This window comes from Lycium barbarum, chromosome 4 (assembly GCF_019175385.1).
Source record: "Lycium barbarum isolate Lr01 chromosome 4, ASM1917538v2, whole genome shotgun sequence".
Classification (NCBI taxonomy): domain Eukaryota; kingdom Viridiplantae; phylum Streptophyta; class Magnoliopsida; order Solanales; family Solanaceae; genus Lycium; species Lycium barbarum.
In genome coordinates this window covers 137,222,394-137,238,545 of record NC_083340.1, presented here as the reverse complement: position 1 = coordinate 137,238,545, position 16,152 = coordinate 137,222,394, and the positions used below count along the sequence as shown (strand labels likewise).

Here is a 16,152-nt window from a genome sequence, read left to right as displayed (position 1 = left end):
GATAGTTAATCTAAGGAAAACCAATAATTAGTTCCCATAAGTTTCATTTTCTTCTTTTATATTAAAGTTATTTGTAGTATTTATAATATTTACTTTTAACAATTGATTTTCAGCAGCATGAAATTCACATTTTTGAGTCAAAAAATCATATTTTATTATCCTGGAAATTTTAAAACCGCACTAACGCGCAAATGGAGGATTAAAAGAACATTTTGCAGGCATCCTCTAAGGCTATCCAAATTATGCCTACGTTTAGCTGAATAAAACGTGATTTTGTTCATACTTCTAAAAAATGCAAAGTTAATTAATATCATATATTTTAGTTTGTTTCAGGAAATACTGCATCAATTCGCGTTTTCTTCTATTTATATATTCTATGCAAATCTTATTTTTTAAAAGCATTATTGTTTAAAGCTTTTTTTAGCAATTTTATAAGTTTATTTCGAAATGGCATTTAAAATTTTCTTTCACATAAATTATTATATTTTTCTCTACATCTTATCTTAAACAACATTTTACATTTTCTTTAAAATTTTAGCAGTATTTATCAAGCTATTTTTTTTTTTAATTTTAAATATTATATTTGCATTTTTTTAGCCCTAATTAATTAACCTAAGTTTGACCGGACAACCGTAGTTAACGGATTCTAAAGGATGTCTAACCCCTTCCCTTTAGGATAATATAGAGCCCTTACCTAGAATCACACTGGTTAAGCAGACTATTAACAGAGGTTTAGTTTTAAACTTTACCCTAGTTAACATTTAGGTGTCCTAATTCACCGTTAAATTAATTAGGTGGCGACTCCTTAAAACAAAACAAAAGAGAAATCTCCAATATGTTGTACTCCGCTTCAACTCTCGGGTTAAAATGGGGTGTAACACCCAGCAACTCCTACCATTAGTTATTAGTTCACGTGGCCCACAGCCTTTAAAATTAGGGCCAAATGAATCCACGTCAGCAAATCAAATTCTCCCCTCAGGCTCATTCTGCCACGTCATCTGCCCAAAGCAAAATATCCTGTTTGAACCACAGGAAACATCTCCGTACTAATACTTTGTCGTTTCGTTGTCCATTTTCTGAATAGCCCTCCCTTTCAAAATAAGTGTCCTTTCAGAAAGAAAAAAACCTTATCTCATAACAGTTGTTCATTTAGAAATTCAAGGCAATTATTTATTTAAACAGTTTAACTTTAAAATTATCTATTTATCTTTAATGAGATAATTTATGATCAACATAAATATTTAAAGCTTATTTTAAATTATAATTTTTAAAAGTTTTTACTTTATTTTTTTAAAATTATTGTCTAATTAAATGGTGCTACATAAATTGAACAGAGGGATTAAGTGTTTCCAACCACATCCCCGTATAAAATAATTACTACTTTTTTTTTTTTTTAGTATTTCTCAATTCTCAAGAAATAGCTACTACCTCTGTCTCAATTAATGTGATACACTTTTTTTTTGGTATATCAAAAAAGAATGATACATTTTTATATTTAAATAATTTAATTTAAAACTTCCCATTGAAATGATTTACAACCACACATATATATATATATGATTTATTTTAGACCACAAATTTCAAAAGTTTTTTTTTAACTCTGTGCTTAATCAAGCTAAATCACATAAATTGTGACGGATCTAGTAATAAATAGGGGCAACTAAGTAAATGGCATCGTCTATTTATTATTTTTCTTAATGGACCTAAAAAGAGCTAAAACGATACTCCCACCGTTCTAATCTATGTGACACTTATTTGATTTCGAGATACGCAAGTTTTTTTTTTTACCATAATTATTTTCATATATCTTTTAAATATTTTGTGTTATCAATTATGGCGACCTATATTACTTTTTACATGATTTTCAAATATGTAAATTTTATTTCCAAAAATATAAAGATTTCATACAGGATTCATCACGATCAAAACTAAACTATTTAACTCTCGAAATCCAAACTGTACCACATAAATTGGGACCGAAAATACTTATTTTGTGACGGGGATTACTTCTGTTCGAGTCTTCAAGATCACATAACCTACCGAACTTCTTCATTACCAAAAGAACCCGTGGTCTTTTCGTGAATTTATTCAAAGTTGAGGTTGTTTCAGCTAAGGGCTGCAAGTTGGTCCTTCCTTTTGATCTCAACCATTCCCTACTTCTCTTCTCTCAATTTTCTCTCTTTCCAAACAGAATTACTCCAATTTTCTATCCCTATAATTCTTTCTCAATTTTCTCTCAGAAATATTTTTATTTTTTTCCAGTTAGAGAAGTTTCTAGAAAATATTTTTCAACGATGAAAAATTGTGAACTTTGTAATGGATTGGCTAGGATATACTGTGAACCGGACCATGCGAATTTGTGTTGGGACTGTGATTTGAAGGTGCACTCAGCGAACTTTCTCGCAGCTAAGCACTCGAGGTCGTTACTATGCCACGTGTGCCAATCGCCAACGGCTTGGTCGGCTACAGGTGCGAAGATTGGCCGGACAGTCTCTGTATGTGAAAGATGCTCCAACAACAGCAATAATATACCCAGTATAATTCCACAAGTGAGAATTCGTGAGGGTAGAGTGTGCATAGATATTATCCCTACCTTGGTAGGTAGAGATGAAATTGGTGGAGAAGAAGACGAAAGAATAGATGATAATAATGATGTTGAGCAGGAGGAGGAGGAGGTTGATTTAGAGGATATTCAGGTTGTTCCATGGTCATCTACTCCTCCTCCACCACCGCCTTCGAGTTCATCCAGCAGCAGCGAAGAGTCGTTGAATAGCTATGGAAGCTTTTCGTTGAAGCGAATGCGTGGAGATGATGTAAGAACTTTATCTCTTGCTTTTTTAATTGAGTTAATAATCGAAAACATATTTCAACTATCATTTTTTGCGAGTTTCAATTATTTGTTTTATTTTTCTACCAGAACTATTATCATTTGTGTATCAAAATACACCTCGAAAATTGGTTAAGTCAACCGGCGATTGTTTCGTTTTTCTACCTGAACTACTCAATTAGGTAAGTTCTAATATATAAATAGTGATAATTCAGGTATAAAAAACGGATAGTTAAAGTGTGAAACTAAAAAAAGAAAAAGAAAAAGAAGAGTTTAAGTGAGTTCGTTATCATTATCTCTTTTTAATTATAATTTTTGTTTGTTTTCTTACGATTTAATGATATTTAATGATATTAGATCAATGAATAATTGTGTTTTTTTGTTTCATGGTAACAGGATGATAGTGGAACTTCAACAGCTCATCGAGAAATTGGAGACTCATTTTCAACGAGGATCAGGACCCCTTTGAAGATCCAGAAAACTGAAGAGAGCTTAACAGGTCGGGTCGGGTTGATACTGAAGAGATCCAAATGTTGTAATTGACCACTGATTGACCCCTTATGTTTGGCTAAAACCAACACGTCATGTCTACGTTTTATTTTTTATTGTTGTAATGACAGAAAATCCTTTCTACTTTTACTTACCAAAATCTTGTGAATCCGCGATTGAAGTAGTACAAAAAAAGAAAAGTTGAACTAAAGTAGTACAGAAAAAAAAAACACATAAATAGGATTCACGCACGAATTTTTATATAGAACCTGATATTTTTTTCTATATAAAATATTGACGTTTCGGAGTCTTGATCCACGACTAATCGTTGGTCAAAGTATGGAAAAAACATTAATTTTTTTCAAACAAAACTTACTTCGGGCACCTTTTCAACCCCTAAAATGACGATCCGAACGTCTACGTATCCTTGATGTATTGGACCTACATTATTGTACGCAGAAAAAAATATCATGTTCTATATAAAATATTGACGTTTCGGAGTCTTGACCCACGACTAATCGTTGGTCAAAGTATGGAAAAAACACTAAGTTTTTTTCAAACAAAACTTACTTCGGGCACCTTTTCAACTCCTAAAATGACGATCCGAACGTCTACGTATCCTTGATGTATTTGGCCTACATTATTGTACGCAGAAAAAAATATCAGGTTCTATATAAAATATTGACGTTTCGGAGTCTTGACACACGACTAATCGTTGGTCAAAGTATGAAAAAAAAACACTAAGTGTTGCATAAAATAAAGTTTGGCCAATTTTTTTGCTTTTTGGTACTGTTTCTATAACGCAGTATTTTACTGCGCTAAAGGTAGTTTTGTAACTTTTTTTTTTGTTGGGATATTTTGGTTTAAAGTGATTTTTTTGGGGGCATTTTGATTCCGGACTCCATGCGATGCAGTGCAATGAGAACTTAAGAAGAAGAAGAGAAGGCAAGTGGGCAACTAATGACAACAAATGTCATTGGCTGAAAAGGTGAAACTTTTTGTTTGCTCATTCACGCACTAATTTAGTGCGTCAAAGGCCAAACTGTTACTTTTTGCAATTTGGTCCTTTCACGCACGAAATTCGTGCGTGAATCCTATTTATGTGTTTTTTTTTTCTATACTACTTTCGTTCAACTTTTCTTTTTTTGTACTACTTAAGTCGCGGATTCAAAATCTTGTAGTCGGTGAATTTCACATTATATGGTTATTAGGATAAGATTTAATTTATTCTACTCAATCTTTTAGACGGTTTGACTATTGAGGTGTACTTTTTTTACTATGTATAGTTTGTTTTAGGATAATGTTAAGAATTCAAGAAATCTTCCATGGATTATCAAGAAATTACAAGGTTTGTACGCAGAATGTAACAATCTTTTAAAATATTAAATGAACAGTTTCTATAGTTTGAGGTCAGGACTCAGGAACAGGTCTAGAACTTGTGGTATACGTTTATGTTCTCTTTTTGTGTTCTATTAATATCGAAGTAATTAAATGCCATATACTGAAAATATATTTTGCAACAATGTTGGACCTTTTTAAGGGATTTCAGAGTCTTGCAATATTTTTTTTTTTTTTTTTTTTTTTTTGTGCAATTTGTTTGGTTTTGATGAAAGATGTCGATTTAAAACTTCAGAATGGTTGTTTTAATCCATCAGGCATATTTTGGACAAGAGAATCATGAGAGCTTAGGGATTTGATTTGTGAAAATGCAATAATAAGAAATAAGCATATATTAGTGCCAACTTTACTTATGCAGAGGCAGCTTGGGGAGGAACTTTTAGAGATGATAACCAATCCTAAAATACTCAAGTAAGATGAAGCATACTTGAAACCTTGTTACATAATTATAGCTTATCAAACAAAGGCTAAATTAGTAAAGAAATGGGATATAAGAATTGAAAATCGAAATACACTACATATATTATAAAATAATAAAACAAGCAAGAACAATATTGTAGACAAAGAGAGAAGAGAAGAATTCTTTTATTTCTCTTGTTAGGGATTAATTTACAATGAAGGAAACCTCTATATTTATAGGAGAAAATTGACTTGATCCCAGAGTCACTAACCCTAATATTTCTCCTAAAGATAGACATCCACAATAATAAATAATATTTATAACACTCCTCCTTGGATGTCTATTTGATAGATAATATGTCTCGTTAAACCTTACTAGAAAAAACTCAATGGGAAAAATTCTAGTGAAGGAAAAAGAGTACACATTTCTAATAATACGCTATTTAGTTGCCTCATTAAAAGCCTTACAAGGAAAAACCCAGTGGGACAAAAACCTTGAAAGGGAAAAAGAGTACAACGCGTATTAACTCCCCCTGATGAGAACTTCAATCCAAAAACTTGAATCTCACGTCTCAATCTTGTGCACCATCTTCTCGAAAGTTACAATTGGTAGAGACTTGGTGAATAAATTGGTCATATTATCGCTCGAGCAAATCTCTTACACGTTGCTATCTCCATTCTTCTGGAGCTCGTGTGCGAAGAACAACTTTGGTGAAACATGCCTTGTGATTGTATGAATCCTCTCTTTAGTTGGGCTATGTATGCTGGTGCATCTTCAGTCTTTGAATAGAGTTGTATCGTTGAAATCACTCCAAGTGCATTCCTGACTTGCCTTATGAATAGATGTTATCTTTATATGATTTGACTGTCATGTAGAACAATATCGTATGACTATAATCCCTCAATCATAGCAAAATATATAAATGCATCAATTGCATAAAGATATGACACTTCAGGACCCAAAAATTCTGCAAGTTTCTCATTTCAACTTCTTTCAGTACATAATCTATTTCTTTTGAAAACTCTTCAAGACTTTCAATAATTCTCAAGTAATCAACTTGCACTAACAATATGACAAATTTTGATTTTCACAAAAACGTAAGGATAAATAGAGTCATTTGTGCCCTTAGTCAGTAAATATTTATTAAGGTGATAAAATCGCGTTCACCTTGCTTAACTTAATTCATATAAGAATTATGAACAAATTTCTATAATTTGTATATGCTTCAGGCATTTAAAATTCTTCAGGAATTTTCGTATAATTTTGTCAAGTAATTCATATAGGCTGTGACAACATCTATTTCTATTTAAATGATGTGACATCTTCTGGTGTCTGGACAGCAGGTCCAATAAGCTTTACGCTTACCAAGGTGCGTCATTTTACTTGATAATAATTTCTACGTTAGCATGATTTAATAGACGTAGAATTTAGATCCTCACAATCTTTTACAATATTGCGCTATATTGTACCAAAGCTATAGTCGACGATATATCATGTATCGGTTCACAATGTAACATAACTTATTGAGATTTTATCACTTCCATTATTTTTAGGTATCTAAACCTCTCATGAAGTTTCATGAAGTGTTATGTCGTAGGCTCTTCAAGAGTACATTGTCTCTTTATAATGATCATTGATCATTCACTCCTCTTTCTTTTCAATGATTATTGCGTTTGGAACCGATTAGTCTACCACGCTTCATGCATGCTATATACTCTGTCCTTCAGGGACATGAATTTAATAGGAGCATTTTGCAGCTGAAATTAGAAATTAATTTTGGGTTAGCAAATGCTTCTAGCATTTGAGTTGAATTATCTTTTGAATGAGGATCATACTAATGATAATTCATAACATATTCCTCAACTGCTTATTCTCTCCCCCTTATGTTAGAAAAACTAACATACATCCCATCTTCTTTGGGGGAATCCATCTTTGTGCATCATGGTAGATTAATTAATCGTATACCACACATAAATAACTGTTAGATGAAAATATCTGTTTCCTAACCCTGAACCAATTGTGAGGGGAGAATTTATCATAATTTATTGGTCTAAAGCATACAAGTGATGTTGTATACAATATATCATATCTCAGACCAGCACGTGAAGCTTTGTTCTCATAAGCAATGGTTTAACTATCTAGTGGAGGCATTTAACGTCAAACCAGCTTGGATATAAACTGGCATTGTCAAGATGAATTGTCTTGATTACATAATCTGAAAATTATGCTCTTAACTCAATTATTTTGAGCAAGTAACTTTGCATATGTCAAACTGCAGGTTGACAATAAACACACATGTGACTGTCTTATCGATGCATCTATTTGAGACATCGCATAATAGGTGAACGGGCCCATATTCACCTTTTATATTTTTTCAGAGTTAGAAAATTCAAATCCAACATTAGCCAGTATAATCCACTTATCATGAGAACAAGCAACAAAAATAAATTCTTGAAGAATCTTCTGGTTCTTCAATATATGTCAAATACTCAATCTGCACATTATATTTGAATCGGGATGGCCAAACCGCTCATGCCGACTAATAAAATTTATTTATACTAGTAAACTTCAAGTTTACCATGCCATGTTAGTTTTAGTAAACTTCTGGTTTACTATGACATGAACTCCTGTTTTGTATTAATAAACTTCTGGTTTATCATAGCATATGATTTCATCATGCTTATATTTGTGTAGTACAATTTGGAGAATAGAGAGGGTAACTTTTCACATACATATGTCTTACACACTATGATTTTGAAGATATTTAATCCTCCAATCATTTATAACTTCAATATGATAGCCATTTACTTTCGTAAACTTCGGGTTTACTATAACTTATGTTTTAATCATAACACCTTCAAATATTACAATCTAGAATGAATGCCATAATACTATATGAGCTCTTCAGGAGCCTTTAATTTATTCTTCATAATCACATATTTTTTGGACACCATCTGATGTCATGATCCTTGTAGACGAAAATTAGGCTCTTCTGGAGACCTTGATCATTAATTTTGTGCTACCAAATATTGCTCAAATACTGCTGGTATCTTAACAGAAATTTTAGTTAGACACTATTGGTGTCACGAAATAAACAATAATTAAACAGATATTTAAAGACAATACATTTTTAAATGCTGAAAAGTATCAGTTTTGTTTGTCATTTCCTGCCTTTTCCTCCTTATAGTATGATGTAAAGTTACTCACTTTATGCAATTTAAGGAAAACAAAGAAACGTAATTCATAATAAAATTCAAACAACTAATGGATTCAATAATCAACACACGAAAAGATTGAAAGAGAATAACTCCATCTATACCTGGTGATCAGCAATCTTGACAACAACCAAGAAAAAGTATTATCATCTCATTCAGGGAGATTTGCCATTAATTCAGGGAGATTTGCCATTACTAATTCTGAAGTAATTTTAAAGTTCTACTACTTCGGGAGTAAATTTCAGATTTACTACTCCGGGAGTAAATTTCAAAGTCTCGATACATCAGGAGCAAAAAATTTTAAAAATTTACTATTTCAGGATTAAAGAATGAAATATTAAGAATATTTCTACTAAATTATTCTACCTTTTCTGGAGGTGAGACGTAATATTTTCATAACCAAGAGCACGTGTCTATTTATAATCTTTACTAACTATCATCACATTCACTTCAGGAAATGGATCTGTGTTTATAACATTTATCAAAAGTTCTCATTCTTCAAGAATGAAACATAATCATCTGAACGTGCCTTAATCATATAATCATCTGAACGTGCCTTAATCATATCAAATTATGATCACTTAGAATATCTTTTAAGATATTGCTACTTCAGGAGCAAATTGAGGCACATATATTTTCTAACATGCCTTCCTAAATAAACTCAAAATAAATCTGAGAAAATATTATTACTTCTGGTGATTAATGAAGACATGTGAAATATATAACCACTTCTGGTGATGTCAATTTCTTATAAACTCTATTGGAATTCAAGTATATATTCAAATCTAAGATATTTATAAAACTGTCATAGAACTAATTCTATGCATGAATACACAGTAACTGGGAAACTCCAAGTTGTGACATGTGCCGATATAATAACAAAAATAATTTATTTACGGCAATTGGAACTTGCTAGTATAAAATATATAAAAAATTCGTTATAAGAGGCCTTCCAGTAAGATCATTATTAAGAAGGCTTCACATAATAATTGATATCAAAATACCTAAGGAAGATCATGTTCAAGTGGATGAGATGTCACTTACCATATGTATTTTAGGCACAGAGAAGGAGACATGACCTTACCAATGACCAGATCGGCTTAATGTATTGTGCTGCTTTTGATTCTCTTCACTAGGAAATTGTACACTGACGGTGTTTGATTTTTGTGAAGAAGCAAATTTAATTCTACTCGAAAAATTAGAGACTCGTGCTGATAACGTATTATAAATAATAAAACAAGCAAGAACAGTATTATAGATAAAGAGAGAAGAGAGAAATTATTTTATTTCTCTTGTTAGAGATTAATTTACAATGAAGGAAACCTCTATATTTATAGGGGAAAAGTGACTTGATCCCAAAGTCACTAACCCTAATATTTCTCCTAAAGATAAACATCCACAATAATAAATAATATTTATAACAATATATATTTTCTTTCTAACTAATTAAAGAGGAAGACACATAGCATCATCCACTTGGAATTATTACTTATTGTAAAAATTTGTTGAAAGTCAAAAGAACCACTATTGATATGCGACTGAAGGCAAATCAATATGCAGATTTTCACGCAAATAAGGTTACCTATAGGGGTGGGCGTTCGGTATTCGGTTCGGTATTTTTGAAGTTCGGGATCGGTAATTCGGTATTCGGTAATTGAAAATAGATACCAAATACCGAACTTTCAAACTTCGGTTCGGTAATTCGGTAATCGGTAAATTAAACTTCGGTTCGGTACGGTATTCGGTAATACCATATTGAAGTCGAAGTCCACTGTATTACATCACAGGAACTTCACTGCTTAAGGTGTCAAACAAGAAATTGATTAGGTTGAAGCCTTCATATACACACAATTTCATTAGGATATCAGAGGCAAGTACATTAACTGTCTTCTTTAGCAATGCCATAAACAGCTGAAAGAACAGAAATACAACTATCCTTGTGGTGAAAGCACGTTTCATTGTACAGCTTCCATTACATTTGTTCTTTAGGAAGTATAGGGGGAGTGAGTAGATTCATTTCTCCTCCACCAATGAGCTAATCTAATAAATAATTAACTTTCAGTAGAAGGAGCCCAAACAATAAGCATTCAAGGATATCTGGCTAACTCCTGCATTTTCATATTTTCTTTTGTTATTTCCTCTATCAGTGATGCTTTCCTTTCCAAAATACTCAACTCCTCTTGAACCTGAAAATCACCACACATATCAATGTATTAAGTTTTCCTAATACTAATAACCAGACAATACAGCAATATAAGAAAGGATATGAGAACAGACAGGTCTAACAAATCATGCTGGAATTTAAACATTTAACTTCAACTACTTGTGAAGAGGTTCTAACGAAGCAGAAAATAAAACTACCAGATATTAAACATGGAGGACAGGAACGGAAACTAAAACAAAAGAAAAATACTAAAGACCACATCGAAATCAAAACAGGATTGAAAAGCAGACGAAATGCTAAATTACATAGCAAAAACTACTTATCTAGTTTAAACGAAATTAAAACTAATCTCCGCTAAATCGAAAATACACAAAACTAAATAAAAGCATTAAAGACAAGGAAGAAAATTACCTCCAGAATGATTCCTAAGGGCAGCCGCAGTGATCAGTGATCACAAGCAGCAGCAGTGATCAGTGATCACAAGCAGCAGCAGGTAAAGGAAACAAATGGCAAGAAGGATTTAAAATGAAAAATGAAAATTCATAGCCTTATACCTGAGGCATCTTGCGATTACAAATCAAGAACGAGGGAATCTTTTGAGCTATCAGCCATATCTAAAAAGCATTTAAAATGTGTCAACAATTAAACTAAGTAAAAAAATATAAAAATAAAATACAAAAACTGAAAAACATACCAAGTTCAAGTTTCATAAGATCATTAAAATCTTCTTCAACCTTTATGGGATAAGGCTCATTTCGACGCCAATCTTGAAGACAAATAACAGCTTGCACCAATTTCGGAGTCAAAGAACTCCTAAACGAATCAAGAATACGGCCCCCGGTGCTAAAGGCACATTCCGATGCCACACTAGAAATTGGAATTGCCAACACATCACGAGCCATCTCGGAAAGAATTTTATATCTAGGAGAATGAGCTTTCCACCATGACAAGATATCAAAATTGTCCTCATCATCATTCGGCTCTAGTTCTTCACTAAGATACTTTTCCAACTCCGACTTACCACCCAAACCTGTACCATCTTGTTTGTTCCTCTTCATTTGAATCCTATTTCTCACTTTTGTTGATTTTGTGCTAGTGTTAGAGCTAGATGAATCCGATGTCTGACCCGATAAATCAGAGAGAGAAGATGAGCGTCGAGATGCATTAGAGAATTTTGCTACATACTCTTCAAACATAGATTTCATGTAAGTCACCACTTCATTTTTTATTTCACTCCCCTTTTCATCTCCAAACATATCCTCAAGTGCGTCGCCAACATACTCAAGTTTGTTACGAGGATCTAAGATAGAGGCAATAAAAAGCACTTTATTCATTTTTTCAGGAGCACCCCAATACTTGACAAACTTTTCTTTCATTTTTTCTCCCATTTTTGCCAAAGAAGGATCATCGTCTTCCATACACTCTCTCAAATGATTGTGAAGCTCAACTATATCTTCAAAGTGACCATTAGAAGTGACGTAGAGTGAACCTGAAACCTTCTCAGTTAGATCATAAAACCTTTTAAGAAATATTACCATATTTCTCACCTTTTGCCAATCATCACTTTCAAGTACACCTGCAATACTTCCATCTTCACAAACATGAGTAGCAAGATAAGTTGACAATCCAACATCTTCAAGATCAAACCTATCAAATGCACTCTCAAAATGTTGTGCGGCATCCAACATTAAGTAGGTCGAATTCCACCGGGTTGAAACATCTAAACATAATGACTTCTTACTGTCTATGTTTTTTAGTTCACAACATTCCACAAATTTTCTAATCCTTGCTGGCGATTGTCTAACATATTTCACCATTTGCCTAACACGTTTGATAGATGGACCAACTTCTTTCATGCCATCTTGCACAATAAGATTCAAAATGTGAGCCATACATCTCACGTGAAGATGGTTACCACATTTCATGTTAGATCCCCAATTAACCATTTGTTTGTGTAACTCTTTCACCATGACATCATTAGAAGAAGCATTATCTACAGTTATAGTGATTATTTTCTCCAATTTCCAATCAAGCAAACACTTACTAATACAACGGGCCATTTCGTCACCCTTATGACTAGTAACAACCTGAAAGTTTAAAATTCGTTTATGCAAGAGCCAATCACTATCAATAAAGTGTACTGTCAAACACATATAATTTATTCTCTGTATAGAAGTCCATGTGTCTGTGGTTAGACAAACTCTCGGTGATGTTTCTTTCAAATACTTCATAAACTTTTGTCTCTCTTCACCAAAAATTACATAACAATCCCTAATCACTGTTCTACGGGAGGAAACTCGGAATAAAGGTTGGGTTTTTTTCATAAACTTCTTAAAACCTTCCTTTTCAACAAAACGAAAAGGAAGCTCATCAAGGATTAACATCTCAACTAAAGCCCTCCGAGATACCTCTTGATCAAAAGTCCAAGTTGCCCCATCACCCGTTTCACCTTCTAATGGAAAGTTTAAATTTGATTGTTTGTACTTAGAATTGGAAGTGTTAACTTTATTTGGATTTTTATAACAAGTTTTCAAATGTTTATTCAGTCCACTTGTTCCATTTTTAGTTGCATCAGCTAAGAGAACTTTACCACAATACTTGCACTTTGCTTTATTAATTCCATCTTCTATGAGCTTATCATAATGTGGCCAAGCAGCAGATCTTGGTTCTATAGCTTTCCTCTTCACAGTCACTGGATGTTGTTCAACTTCCGGTGTTGAATCAAGAGACTCAGTAAGAGGTGTGCTTGCACTGACATTGGTTGTTCGACTTGTTTCATCTTCCATCTAAACATAAAAGAGATTACAAATGTTATAAGACATAAATTGCAAGGCTTAACAGAATAACTTATTTTCTTTAACAAATATCTTTCTTTCTTTCTCTCTCAAATACTACTGCTATGGATACTATCCATTTATATCTTTCTCTCCCAAAAACAACAACAACGAAACATTGGAAGTGTAAAACAAAATCAAAGAAATACAATACGGAAGCTATTAAAGAAGCTTAAATTAGTGAATCTCACCATACGGAGGCAGGAATGTGAGCTGGTCAGAAACTAGTAATCGACTTCAAACGTTGTCGTTCACGCAAACAATGCCAGCGCCTTCTTAAAGGGGTGTTCGGGTCGGGTTAAGGGGTTTTTGGAGGCTGAGATGATACAGTTTTTGGAGGCTGAGATGAAACAGGTCGGGTTAAGGGGTTAGGGATGAAGGTGAAGTGATCGATGACGACGATGAGACGATGTTGATTACTTAGGGATGAATAGGAACTGATCGATGACGACGATGAAGGATTGAAGGTGAAGTGTTACTGTGTTAGGGACTTAGGGTCTTAGCCTCTTAGGGATTTTTACGGATCTGGGCCATTTGGCTGTTGGATTTCCAGATTTGGGGTATTAGCTATTGGATTTCCAGACTTGAAATGTTAAATGTTTTACAATGGGCCTTTGCCCTTTAGCCCCTTACTCCTGTACAGTATTGTTGGTAATTTAATTTCGGTATTCGGTATTTACCGAATTACCGAACGGTATAATTATAAATACCGAATACCGAAACCGAAATTCTAAATTTTATATTTCAGTACCGAATACTGAACCGAATTACCGAATACCGAATACCGAAATACCGAAATAGCCGATTCGGTTCGGTAATTCGGTTTTCGGTATTTTATGCCCAGCCCTAGTTACCTACATAACAAAGATTAATTTGGAAACTTATATTCAAGGGTGTGGAGTTTCCTTTTCTGCGGATTTGGGCCATGTAAAGAATTAGTGCCAACTGGCCATAAGATATTCTTTTTAAAATAATCTTTTAATTCGGTCTAAAATCACTTGGTCTCCTAGGGTGGCATGGTATGGTAGATACCGATTATTATATTAAAATTGTAATTTTTTATACCACGGTTTCAGTATTATGATATTTGATACGATATTTGGTATGCATTTTTAAAAAATTTGGTATTCGGTACGATATTCGGCATTTATAAAGAAAACATCGAAATACCGAATACCATACCGAAGTATATAATTACATATACAATTCATATATCTTAGTATTATAATACTAACAGATATATAAACTAGTATATTAGAAAACTAATTGTTTAAACGTTGAAACTTTGACTATGTTATCTTGATTTAAATGTCTTTTTTGTGTAATTGATTTACGAAGGGATTGCTTGTACTTTCTTTTGAATATTTTTACATGTTTAGGTGTTTAGTACATAATAATTGAACGTTTCTTAAGTAGCGAAAGTCATAATTCGCCACGATATGAGTATATGTAAGTCGAAGTTGGACAAACTATGGTGCCGATTTACCGTACCGTAAAATACCGAAACCGAACTCTAAAATACCGAACCATACCGAATTAATTTGGTACGGTAATGGTATCGTATTTTTTAGAAACCGAAAATTGAAATTATAATACCGAAATTTCAAATACCGTATCATACCCTTGCGGGTAGGGGTGGGCATTCGGTTCTTCGATTCGGTTTTTCAAACTTCGGTGCAGTTTTTCAGTTTCAATTTTTTGAAAGTGAACACCAAACACCTCACCGAATTAGTTCTGTTCGGTTCGGTTTTTTGAAATTTGGTTTGGTTCGTTTTCGATTTTTCTAATTCGATTTTCTACTTGTAAAATGAACTTTCTTTTTAATAAAAAAGTGAGCTATTTTATGTTTTTTTAATTCAAAATGGGCTATTTCAATTCATCGGAATTCAATTTTCACATGAACTTATAAGAGATCTAAACAAATCTTAAACAAAATCAATAGCTTAAAGCCTTAAACAAGCAGTAGCAGCAGCAGTAGGCAGTAGCAGTAGCAGCAGCCTCAAACAAAATCAGTAGTTTATGGCTGCTGCCATAAACAAGCAGTAGCAAGGCAGCAACACAGTCCATAAATAAAACCAGCAAGGCAGCAAGAGAGTCAGAGATTGAACGCAATGCAGAATAATCTATGTCCACCTTCCAAATAACTAAGTACAATATAATTTTCTAAAGTGCCGATTCCTGAAACTAAATATGAGAGTTTTAGAGTTCAAAATGTAAAATCTACTACATCATTAATGGGGAAGTAAACCATTTGTTATATTAATGATGCAGTCAATACAAGAGATCAGGAAAAGTCAACTTTAACTTTAGAACATGAAAAAGTTCTTAATTGTTTCATGGTATATATTTTGAGATATACAGGGCAAACAACTTTGTAAAAATCATGTAGTAAATTTTCGGTTTAACCGAAATACCGAAGAACCGAAACCCGAATATCGAATTTGTTATTAAAAAAACCGAAACCGAACCGAAACACCAAAAACCGAATTAATTCAGTTCGGTACGATTTTTCGGTTTTCGATAGGCATAGCAGTGGCTAAGGGGTTCTTGTATCCACATGTTATTATTTTTACAAAAATAACAATATATTCAGTGTAACTTCACAAGTTGGGTTTGAAAAGGATAATTTATACGCAGACCACACAATTATGATGTTGGGAAACAAACCCTCTTTTAAGAAATTATAAGAATGAAGAGTTTCTTGGAGGATATATAGATAAAGACTAACTTTTTGATAGCGCAAAAACGAATTGAGGTGTAGATTTCATAAATGGTCAAATAACTTATATATTATTGTATTAACAAATTTTTACAATATTAAAATT

At 33.0% G+C, this 16,152-nt stretch overlaps 1 protein-coding gene across 1 annotated transcript; it reads left to right on the top strand.

Moving 5' to 3' along the window:
• Positions 1 to 2,072: 2,072 nt before the first annotated feature.
• LOC132638671 (zinc finger protein CONSTANS-LIKE 9-like) lies at positions 2,073 to 5,166 on the top strand. Its single transcript, XM_060355475.1, has 3 exons — positions 2,073 to 2,813; positions 3,224 to 3,362; positions 4,186 to 5,166. The coding sequence occupies exons 1-3, from the start codon at positions 2,295 to 2,297 to the stop codon at positions 4,206 to 4,208; spliced, it is 681 nt and encodes a 226-aa protein (XP_060211458.1). The 5' UTR covers positions 2,073 to 2,294; the 3' UTR covers positions 4,209 to 5,166.
• Positions 5,167 to 16,152: the final 10,986 nt, after the last annotated feature.

What these genes read in the sequence shown, in the direction of transcription:
- LOC132638671 (XM_060355475.1), top strand. Translation starts at nt 2,295, where the DNA reads ATGAAAAATTGTGAACTTTGTAATGGATTGGCTAGGATATACTGTGAA. An exon ending in AGCGAATGCGTGGAGATGAT is followed by an intron (nt 2,814 to 3,223) that starts GTAAGAACTTTA and finishes TCATGGTAACAG; the next exon opens with GATGATAGTGGAACTTCAAC. An exon ending in ACTGAAGAGATCCAAATGTT is followed by an intron (nt 3,363 to 4,185) that starts GTAATTGACCAC and finishes TTTGGTTTAAAG; the next exon opens with TGATTTTTTTGGGGGCATTT.